Here is a 12,204-nt window from a genome sequence, read left to right on the forward strand (position 1 = left end):
TGGTAGCTTTTCTTCATCATCAGCACTTCCTCCAAGACAAATGTGCATATTTTGGTATAGCTGTGGTTTACAAATTCTAGAGACTGACTAGCAAAAGAACAAAGGACACTACCACAATAGGAACTGTAAGACATCTTTTCACTATTCAACCCTTACTGAGAGAAGACAGCCATTAAGAATTAATTGGTAAAGAAAATTGTTTTCGTTACCACTATTTACTACTGGCAGGACGCCTCTTGAGAATAGTGAAACACTAGTACAGTCAAACCCAGATATATCAAACCATCATAAAAAGAATTATTCTATACATCGACAGCAGTAAAATCCCCTTGAAAATTTTTGTATTAACCTTTTATTTTATACGCCGAATTACCTATACATGATACATGATTTGTCATCCCCTTCAGATTCAATATATCCAGTTTCGACTTTATACTAGTCGCGACTTACGGGCAGTCTTACCATTTAGAAAATGGGCAGCATTTGTGATAGCGTTGCACAATGTGTCTGCCTTCATAGCTGCATGACAGAGTGCCAACAGTGGAAGACATTCCTCCTCCTGCAAAGAGAAGTCGGAAAGATTAGCATATACATGTTGTTCTCCTTCAGGACTCTGCCGCTGTTGGGGCATCCAGACCCCAAAGCAAAAATACCACAAACAGCAGCACAACCTAGGCTCTGCCAGGTGTTGTCAGGTGTTCCAAGGTCACAAATGACAGCCTACCAATATCTTTAATAGTAATGTATATTCTGGCAATACTGAAAGTTGGAGGAAAATAATGTTCCTTTGTTTTCCAACTTTTTCTCCAAGTTGAATACAGGCAATTAAACCACAAATCAGAGGTTTAATAATACAGGTGGAAAGAATGGAGTGTTGATTAGACCAAACTTGGGTGGATAAAATTATAATCAGCTGTCCAACTCCCAAGTTTCTTGCATCAAAAATGCACCAAATTTCCCCATATTTACATTGCCTACTTTTTTTCTTTAATGCAATGTTTTCACTTAATACATATACTGTAGGGTTCATCCATTACATTCAATGAAAACATTGAGTAAGAAAATGTGAGCATTTGTTATAGCACATTCGGCCCCACGAAATACTCTCAACACTCATGACAGCAAAAAAAAATTTAAAGCTGCAAAATGGTACGCACAAGCGCCCAAAGCCTGCAGTTGCTGTTAGAACAAGCACACATGCCTGGCTCGCTACTGCAGAAAGGAGTAAAGCAAATCATGAGATTTATACAGTAAAATCTTGTTACTATGAACACTACATTAACGAACTTAAATCTAAATATATTTTTTAATCCCTGCCAAAATGCCTGTATTTTCAATGTAAAAAAACTTTCAGTACTACGAATTTCAGATTACCAAATATTTCAGAACAACGTACGTAATTTAATCCCGTAATCACCAAGATTCTTTGTTATTGCGAAGTTCCATTGAAGTTTTGATAACGAATCCCTGAGCCTTACACCCACCATCAACATCCGCAGCAGCAGCCATGAGCTGGGGAAACCGTTTTAACCGGTACAGCGCTAGCAGCATCAGCATCAGTGCGAGTGTCGCGTATGGTCATGTTCAAGGAAGGAAAAAGTGGAGAAGGAAAGGCAGGGAGGTTAACCAGTTTAGCTTAACCCGGTTTGCTACCCTACACATGGGAGCGGTATACTCCGGTATCTCAGGCCCCCACTTTCATGTTCAAACTCGACCACTACATCGTAGGCCTAGCGTCACCACGTTGATAGTGATTGGCAGGAGCTGCAAAATCATCAGTGCTGCGATTGTGTTGTGGCGTTCGTTTTGCTGACAATGAGTTCTCCTGGCCCCCATGTTAAAAAGAAGCAATGCCAGTTTTCGCTCAAAGAAAAAGCGGACATTTTGACCCAGCTGAATGCTGGAAGAAAGACCTGGGCAGGGAGCGTGACATTCCCCCGTCAACAATGGCAACCATGCTCAAGGATCGGGAAAAGATCATGAAATTGCATAGAGAGTCACAGCTGCCTCCCTCAAGAAAATGCTTGTGGCTTGGCAAATACAAGAACGTCGACGACAATGTCCTCACGTGGTTTAAGGATGCCAGACAAAATGATGTGCCCTTGTCAGGCCCGATTATTGAAGAGAAGGCGCTACAGTTCACGGCCGCCATGGACATCTCCGGTTTCGATACAAGTGCCGGATGGCTTTACTACTTCCAGCAAAGGAATGACATTTCGTGGCAGGATGCTTGTGGTGAAGAAAAGGCAGCAGATCCCGAGAGTGCAATTTCCAGGTGGAATGAGCGCTTTCAAGAGAGCATCGAGTCTTTCTCTCCAGACGACGTTTCCAACGGTGATGAAACAGCGTTCTTTTGTCAGTTTTTGCCTGATAAAACAATTAATTTCAAAGGTGACAGGTGCAAGGGCGGAAAGAAATCGCGTCTCCGCGTATCGGTTCTGTTCTGCAGCAACTCCACAGGCACAGAAAAACTGAAGCCGCTAGTTGTTGGCAAGTCTGCTAAGTCGCACTGCTTGAAAAACATCTTGTTGCCTTGCGACTACCGAGCCAACAAAAAAGCGTGGGTGACGGAGAATTGTTCACTCAGTGGCTGCTGCAGCTCGGCGACACAATGAAGAAGACAAAATTCTCATTGTTGACAATTAAGGAATTAAGGTTAAGCTTCACTGCAATACTTTGTGTATGCTTCACTGCATGACAATGCTGTAGTAAGATGAAGCTGACTTTTGGGAACCGGTATGGTGCAGCGCGCCGTGCTTTCAGAGCTTCGAAGCCAATTGCGAGGATTAAAAAGGCGGAGTCGGTGCAATTGCCTACAGTGGCAGATTCTTTCAATGAAAAATATGGCACCAAACAGCAAGAAGCTTAATAGCAAACGTCGAAGCAGCTAGGCCTAGAGTTGCCGCGATCGTGGCTACGCCTGCCAGTGGATTAGCGTGCGAGAGCGCTGGTTCGAGGTGGCGAGATAATGAAAATGGCCGCGGTGGTGGCTTTGAGTGATGTCATTTTGGCCCTACGATCAAGGCAAAAAGTCTGGAAAACGAGATGGCCGAAGGGTTCTTGCATCTGAAATCTCAGACATTCTTATACATCAACTCTACTGGGTACGTGGTGGTGCAGCGAAGCCGTTCGAATTATCGGGCATGTCCAAAAAATCGGGGCGTCGGGAAATTCTGTCGTTGACTGTACACTGGCAACTCCTCCAGCCGACGACACAGCAAAGACGATTCGTTATAATTCCTCTCTGTTACTCAAATCAGCATTAGTGAGACTTTCGTTCCCTTTCAACAAAATTACAGCCGATTTTCCCTGATAGAAGCGAGTTTTCCACGAGTATTTCCAGACTATGCAAGATCCCCGAGGATTCCTGGTTGGTAGACACCCCGAATTAATACCTTTCTGTTTGTTTGCATTACTGTGTTGCCGTTCCTTCGTCCCAAGAGCACATACGAGTCCCCACAACGTGCACCTACATCTAAACACATTTTTGCATAGTGATCAGAAGGTGGCCACCACTCCCAGGCATCAAACCTTTGAACTTGTGATTGGCAGCAAAACGCCAAAGCAATGGAGCTTCCTAGGCAAGTGCAACTTGGCAAGACATGTACAATTTGCACTTTGGAATCACAGAATTAATAATCCAAGTCTAAATGGGTGGGTCACACAGTGCATAGCACAAAAAAAGCAAACGACAGTAACAAGATGGGTGCAAGGGAAGGTAAATGCATACTAGTGTCAGATAATTAGATGGAGCGACTATACGAGATTTTTTAAAGCACACGGTGGATTTGGTTCCCGAAGTGCAGAAATGATTGGCCATCTGTGGAAAAACCCTGTGCAGTGAAGTTAAAGACAGGCTTATGATGGTGAGCAAGATAGACAGCCACACTGCTATACCATTTCGTGTGCCAAATCATGACCTACCGATAACGCTGCATTTAGTCCAGTGTGCAGAGCGCAACTCACAGAAACATCCCGATTTGCTATTCTGGGAGCCAAGTTGAAAATAAGAACTGCAAATAAAAATGTAATGTGCATGGGACTTCACAGAGTGGAAGTACACAGAAGCACCAAGACCACTACTGCTATGTAGCACTCGGCACTCACTAAAGATTGCACATGTAGCATGTAACTTAAACTGGGCTTAACCAGGTTATTAACCTGCACAGTGGGTTATGAAGGACACTAGTGAGGGACTCTACCCTATTGTTGCCTCCTGGTGTATATTGTGGATCCAAAGTACACCTGCACAGTGGGTTATGAAGGACACTAGTGAGGGACTCTAGATTATTGTTGCCTCCTGGTGTATATCGTGGATCCAAAGTAAAGCACAACAGTTTTTTTTTCTTTGCACTCTGCACACATACCAACATGCAGCATCCAGGATCGAATCCACAACCTCGTGTTTAGAATTGTAATGCCATAGCCACAGAGCTACCATGGCAGGTGTGGCACGAAATTCTGGCTCACTGTGTTATGATCTGGTTTACTTCGAAAAGCTTGCCACTGTGTCAGTAGCACTCACGTCCCATTAAGACTGCAGTGTGCACTACTCTGTGCAAGAACATTTCACACAGATGCTTGAGCAGTGCCTCCAGTAGAAAGAACTGCTGTCCAACTCCAGCACTCGTGGGCAATTGGCCAGTCACAGTGTTTATAATGTTTACCAAATTTTGTCGTGATTGCTGCTCTCTCCCACAATTAGAAATAGTGCAGTGGGGTTCGAAGCTCAAGGCACAATATTTGCACCCGAATGAGTTGTTGACATTGCGGTGTCGCCGATGCAGCTGGTGGGAAGGCCTAACGACTGAACAAAGGATGCCGACAGCAGGCACGTACCCAGAATTTTTTTTCGGGGGGGGGCCCACCACCTTCATCATCATAATCATCATCATCATCAGCCTGTTTTATGTCCACTGCAGGACGAACGCCTCTCCCTGCGATCTCCAATTACCCCTGTCCTGCGCCAACCGATTCCAACTAGCGCCCGCGAATTCCCTAATTTCATCGCTCCACCTAGTGTTTTGTCGTCCCCGATTGCATTTCCCTTCTCTTGGTACCCATTCTGTAACCCTAATGGTCCAACGGTTATCTAACCGGCGCATTACATGACCTGCCCAGCTACATTTTTTTCTCTTGATGTCAATGAGAATATCGTCTATACCCGTTCGCTCTGTGATCCAAACCACTCTCTTTCTCTCTTAGCGTTGTAGGGGTTGAGGGACGAACGTCGGGATGGAAACCACAACTTGGGAGGGTTTATTTACATATTATATACAAGGAGGTGAGCGACAAGTAACATTCGTACAGTCATTACGGGCCGGCAGCAACTCGGACGCTGCGGCCCGCGGCAAGAAGTTCGAGAGAGGTGAATCAGGGAATCAGGGAATGCTCCAGAATGCTCAGGTCTCTCTGGAAGGCTTCTTATAAACCCTTCGAGCACTGTAAGTCACGTCATGTTTGACCAATGGGAGAGTCCGCTCCGATGACGCCACTTTCAGCCAATGGTAGGCGCCCGTGTCGCGGTGTCACACCTGGCGGCTCTCTGCGGTCTTGCCTCGCAGACTGGCAATGCACTTCTAACGAGGAGAAGGGGAGGGTGCTCATGCTCCATTGTCCGAGGCCCACCTGCTAATCCCGGCGGCGCACGAACTTGTTGGCACGTGAACTTGTTGCCTTAAACTTGTTTGCTCGGCCGCTCCTCTGGAATGTGCTTTCCTGCTTCGGCATTCCTCAATTAGCTGTGCTGCGACTCGGAAGTGGTTTGGGGAACTCGAAGTAATCGCAGGAAACAGCTCCATATCTAACAGCGTTATGCCTAGCAATCTTCGTTCGATCGCTCTTTGCGCGGTCCTTAACTTGCTCTCAAGTCTCTGCCCCATGTGTCAGCACTGGCAAAATGCACTGATTACTTACCTTACTTTTCAATAATAATGGTAAGCTTCCAGTCAGGAGCTGGCAATGTCTGCCATATGCGATCCAACCTATTTTTATTCTTCTGTGAATTTCCTTCCTATGATCAGGGTTCCCTGTGATTAATTGACCTAGGTAAACATACTCCTTCACAGTCTCTAGTGGCCGACTGGCGATCCTGATCTCTTGTTCCATTGCCCGGCTATTTATCACAGTTTTCATCTTCTGCATATTAATACTCAACCCCACTCTTACACTCTCTGTGTTAAGGTCTCCAATCATTTGTTGTAACTCGTCTGCATTGTTGTTGAATAGAACAATGTCATTGGCAAACCGAAGGTTGCCGAGATATTTGCCGTCGATCTTTACTCCTAAGCCTTTCCAGTTTAATAGCTTGAATTCTTCTATGCACACAGTGAATAACTTTGGAGAAATTGTGCCTCCCTGTCTGACCCCTTTCTCTATAAGTATCTCCCTGCTTTTCTTGTGTAGAATAAGGTAGCTGTAGAACCTCTGTAGATATTTTTACGCGAAGGACGAGTCAGTAAGACGAGAAACTATTTACAGATTATATTTACAACAACGGTTGCAGCGCTGACCGGTTAGATTCACAGCGCGAGCCCAGTTCGTTCTTCCTCCTCTTTTCTGGAGTTATGGCGCCTACGCGCCTCGTTCAAACAAACAAATACCACACGCATGTAGCAATATTTTCCAAGCTTTTTACGTAAGCGTTCTCTACTCCTTGATTACGTAGTGCCTCTACGATTGCTGGTATCTCTACTGAATCAAATGCCTTTTCGTAATCTATATAAGCCACATAGCGAGGCTTATTGTACTCTGCAGATTTCGCGATAACCTGATTGATGACATGGATGCGATCCAGTGTAAAGTATCTCTTCCTGAAGCCAGCCTGTTCCCTTGGTTGACAAAATCCAGTGTTGCCCTTATTCTATTGGAGTATATTTTGGTAAATATTTTATATAATACTGGGAGCAAGCTAATGGTCCCATAATTTTTCAATTCTTTAACGTCTCCTTTTTTGTGGATTAGTATAATATCTGCATTCTTCCAGTTTTCTGGGACCCTTGCAGTCGATAGACACTTCGTATAAAGAGCCGCCAGTTTTCCAAGCATTATGTCTCCTCCAACTTTGATTAAATCGATTGTTATTCCACCTTCCCCTCCCGCTCTTCATCGTTTCATGTCTTGCAGGGCCTTTCTGACCTCATCGCTAGTTATAGGAGAAGGGCAGCGGATTGGGCGAGTTGGTGTTGCATGGTAACAATAAAAATTCAAACAGCGCATAAACGACGGGACCAGAATGAGGAGGAGACAAACACGGCGCTGAACTTACAACTGATTTATTTGAAGTAGGAAATCGAACATTTATACGTACAAAACTGGGCAACGCATGCGCCCGGTCAATACATCAATGATCACATACAAACTCCGCTCAGCGAACATTCGCACGCGTTGTACCTGCCCAGTAATCTACCCTTTAAGCAGCAATGCCATTTCTTTCACCGACAAGATTAAAGATGTTTTGCTAACGCAGTTTCTGTATCCTGTTCATTAATGTTTCTAAGTGAGCTATCGTGACTCCTCTGGGTACTGTATACAGGTCAGCTTAGAATTTTTCCGCTGCTTTTACTATATCTTCGAGATTGCTGATGATAATATCCTTCTTATCTTTTAGTGCATACATCACGGTTTGTCCTATGCCAGGTTTCTTTTTTACTGATTTCAGGCTGCGTTCATTTTTTACGGCTTCTTCAGTGTTTCTCATGTTATAGTGTCAAATATCAGTTATTTTCGCATTGCTGATCAGTTTTGACAGCTCCGCGAATTGCGTAACGCTGTGCGGCCGCCAGTCCCATACAACCGCGTAGAGCGCAGGACTCTGCGATTCTATACGTACTGTGCTCACCGCGAAAGGTTAGAAAAACACCCACATAAGCACAGCAGAGAAGTGGCTACGTGAGGCGGTTCAAAACAAGTAATTGTTCTCCCCTTTCGGCGGCGTTTTTTCTACTTCCTTTTTAAATAAAAAGATCTTGATCCATAAGTATTCTCATGAAGAACGGTTAACTTATTTATTATTCGCTTTTGCTTGCAGTTTGGTTGTTGCCTTGGCTCTCTCCCTTAGTAGATCGCTTAATTTCTCAACTCCTTGCGATTTTTGTTTCCAGTTGCCAATTTTGCACGAAAAGTGCTATACAATTAGGGAAAAACAGACAAGGTAACGGGCGACAGTCATCTTACTTATGGGTTTAAGGGTTATTGCAGGGTTTCATGATGGACGCTTTCACATTATTTTATTTCCCACCTTATCTAACCCATATAAAGTGTATATGATTCCGGGCATCTTCCAGCGTCGCGGCAAGCCGTAACTCAAGGAAATAATGAAGCAAAGGGATAAGTTAAACGCAATTGGCGTTTTCTCCGGCCGCAACTCGTACCATGAGAGTACAGACCAGCCGAGTAACAGCCGCATCCCTCTCCTGGTCCAAGGACCAGCCTAAACAAAGAAAGTTGAACTAACAAAAGCAACAGCTATGCGCGGGACGGTTGAATAGATGGTGACAATTGAACGCATCTCGAGTTAATCGCGCGGGTGCGGAATCTATGAGAAAACTGTCCTTCACATTACAAGAGATGCCGATAACTACCGCCATCTAAAAGGGGTGAAAAAGGGAGCATAATGCTGACCGATGAACAGCTGCCAAGTCTCAACATTGATCTGGCAGCGCTTTAGGAATGTGTGAGGAGTGGTGGCATGGGCGGAGAGGGGGGGGGGGGGTATGCCACTTAATTTCGGGGGGGGGGGGGCCGGGCCCCCCCCCCCTGGGTACGTGCCTGGCCGACAGTCAGGTGACATGAAGGTAAGCAGACACAGCAAGACAACGGGGAAGAATAATTAAATATGACAATGAATTATATACATTAACACAACGTCACAGGGTGTTACAGTGGTTGGTTGCTAGAAGACGGAAGTCGGAGACAGAGACGTATGTCAGAGCGGCCCTCCTGACTCTCCGTACCAGCTCCGCACCTGGCGCCGACCAGGTAACCAAATCTATGCTTCATAATCTGGATGATCAATCCATCACACAGATTACGGACTACTTCAACCAGTGTTGGAGGGAGGGCACCCTCCCCCAGTCCTGGCATCATGCGAAGATCATTTTCATACCTAAACCCAACAAACCACTTACACTCCAAAACCTTCGCCCGATCTCGCTAACCTCATGCCTCGGAAAGCTTTTCGAGCATGTGGTATTATCGAGACTCACACAACACATGGCGGAAAACGACCTTTACCCTCACAGCATGGTGGGCTTCCGCCCCCATTTATCCGCGCAGGATGCCATGCTACAACTTACACACGACATTTTCCACCCGCTTATCCCAGGTCACACAAAGGCAGTCTTGGCTTTGGACCTCTTCAAAGCCTTTGATCGCGTAGAACACCATGCGATCATGACTGCCCTCTCGCCACTGAATGTAGGTGCACGTACGTACACCTACATTCAAGCATTCCTGACCGACCGCACGGCTCAGATACACTTTGGTCCACTCACCTCCCTCTCTTTTACTTTACGGAGTGTTGGCACCCCGCAAGGGTCCGTTCTGTCCGCCTTTTTATTTAATATCACCCTAATCCCCCTGGCCCGACAATTGGCAATCATACCCCATCTCAAACAAACCCTCTATGCCGATGACATCACGCTGTGTACTACCCACAGTAGTGACGGCGGCATAGAGGACACTCTCCAGTCTGCAGCCACTCTGACCCAAAATTATGCTGCCAGTATCTGTCTTTTTTGCTCCCCAGAAAAATCAGAACTACTACTCATCAGACCTCGTAATCGCTGCTCCCCATGCTCCCCCATCACGATCGAGCTGGACGGACGCCCAGTGCCGGAGGTTGAAACCCTCCGCATACTGGGACTCCATATCCAGAGTGATGGTAAAAACACCACCACCCTGAAGAAACTCAAGCAGATTGCAGGTGCGATTTCACACCTCATTCGCCGGGTTTCAGCCCACCACAGAGGCATGAAGGAGCGCGACCTATGTCACCTCATCCATGCCTTCGTACTCAGCCGTGTGCTTTACACAACCCTATATTTACACTTATCCTGACACGATACTAATGCCCTAGATGCCTTAATACGCAAGGAGTACGAAGTAGCACTAAAACTACCCATTAATACTCCCACAGACCGACTACTCAGCCTGGGCCTCCACAACACTATTGGGGAACTTGTAGAAGCCCACCGACAGGCGCAATACATTCGCCTGACACGAACATCTACTGGGCAGCACATCCTGGACTCCCTCGGGATCCGGATACCGGCCAACGACCCTACACTACTCGCCACCCCACGCCACATCCACTGGGAGCTGCTGAATAGGCCGCTCCCGAGGAACATGCACCCACAACACCACGAGGCGCGCCGCCGAGCTCAAGCTAAGGCGCTCTATCGTTATTACGGCCCCGAACCGGACGCCGTATGGGTGGACGCCGCATGCATGGGACAGCAAGTGGTTGCCGCCATGGTGGACTCCTCCCTCTCCCCACTCATCACACTACCCCTCCCCCACACACTTCCCCAGAAGCTGCAGAGGAAGCTGCAATTGCCATTGCCATCACTCATACGGAAGCCCGGTACATAATAACAGATTCAAAAACAGCTATACTAAATTTTGCACGAGGCCGAGTCCATGTTCCTGCTTTTTTGCATACCGGACTCGCCCGTCGCACCTCCAACCCGCCATGTGGAGCTGATATGGGTGCCTGCGCACTCCGGGAATCCCGGAAACGAGGCTGCCAATCTTTTAGCCCGAGGTTCTATTAACCGGGCTCAGGTGGCCTCCGATCCGGGATTCACGAAGGAGCGCATGCACTCTTTCAGCGACCTCACGCAGGCTTATAGAGCAGCACGTCAGATCTATCCCCCGCCTCACCCATCCCTAGACAACAGACATGTGACACTTTGGAGGCGACTCCAGACCCACACACTCCCCTCCTCTGTCACCCTATCATATTACCATCCCTCTTTCCCCACCCCTGTCTGCGCCCTCTGTCTCGAACCGTTCGCATCCGCAATCCACATCCTCTCGCTTTGCCTAGCGGACCCTCCCCCGCGGGGCCTGGAGCACCTGACATTGTGGGAGGACTGGAAGTCCGTGCTCCGCTCCGAGGACTCGGCAACACGGACCATCGCGACCAGCCGGGCTGCCAGTGTTATGGACCTACGGAACATAAACACTTGAGTGGAGTACGGTCGTGCGGGGGCCCAGGGGCCCACGTGGCCTGAACACCTCTGTTTAAAGAAAGTCTTTAACAATAACAACAACTGCCATAGCAAGATCAATGCTGGTGAAAGACCAATGACAACAGTCATCAATGAGAAATGATGCTCGATTGTTTTTTTGCACACAAAGCAGGCTTAAGCTTACCAATCTTTCTTCAGACACAACCTGTAGAACAGTGGTCTTGAGTTGGTCGAACACAGCCTTCCAAAGTGGCCCCAGTTCCGTAGAAGGCAGTTCCTGAATCTTTTGCTGAAGCTCTGCTTTTGCAGCAGCATTTTTCTGAAGAGAAAAAGTGTAATGTGTACCTCCAATTTAAAAATGAGAACTTGCAACAGAATTCACAGAAGAGGAACAAAAAAAAAGGAAGAAAATTAAAATAGACATATAGGAAACTCTTGCATGCTTGAAAAGGATACACACTTAACAGGCACTTTGAATCATGCCAGAGTCTACAAAAATTTAGTGCCACAACAGGGTAGTTCTAAAGCATGCTCGACCTTGATCCTGCTGTTCATCTCAACTGCAGTCAAAAGTATGCTTGAAAAGTTCCATGCCACAGCAACTTGCTGCATGTGAAGTAAATGTTATGCACAGAAAACTTTGGAAACAGTTCTAGGGCTGATTATGTTTGCTGTGCCACCATGGTACCCTTTCAAAATAAAATGGCAAACAAAGACTCATTACAGAAACTGTATGGACCAGGATACAAGCAATGATGCTGTGTAAAGCCTTTGCGAACAGAAAACAGGCTATGCAAGACTAAATGCAGTGACGGCATATGGAGAAAAAAAATGTGCATGCGTGCTCAGTGTGTCTGCTGATAACCATAACTGGGCATTGTCAAGAGTTCTAAAATGCTATGGCTTCTGATGGTATGTTTAAAGTGGAAGCAATTCATACAGACTCAAGCACAAGATATCGCCCTATGAACACACTGCTTTTATTGTCCGTAAACTGCACGCAGCATAT

General features: G+C 46.5%; 1 protein-coding gene across 3 annotated transcripts in view; it reads right to left on the reverse strand.

Moving 5' to 3' along the window:
* LOC139059354 (condensin-2 complex subunit G2-like) overlaps nucleotides 1-12,204 on the reverse strand; it is a 107,985-nt gene that overhangs the window by 94,632 nt on the left and 1,149 nt on the right. For all 3 annotated transcript variants that reach the window (XM_070537649.1, XM_070537651.1, XM_070537650.1), the window contains exons 2-3: nucleotides 11,380-11,514; nucleotides 463-559 (exon numbers count right to left, since the gene is read on the reverse strand). In XM_070537649.1, coding sequence (XP_070393750.1) covers nucleotides 463-559; nucleotides 11,380-11,514 — 232 coding nt within the window. The remainder of the gene's footprint in view (nucleotides 1-462; nucleotides 560-11,379; nucleotides 11,515-12,204) is intronic.

The sequence above is a fragment of the Dermacentor albipictus genome, chromosome 4, assembly GCF_038994185.2.
Source record: "Dermacentor albipictus isolate Rhodes 1998 colony chromosome 4, USDA_Dalb.pri_finalv2, whole genome shotgun sequence".
In the NCBI taxonomy this organism is placed as follows: Eukaryota; Metazoa; Arthropoda; class Arachnida; order Ixodida; family Ixodidae; genus Dermacentor; species Dermacentor albipictus.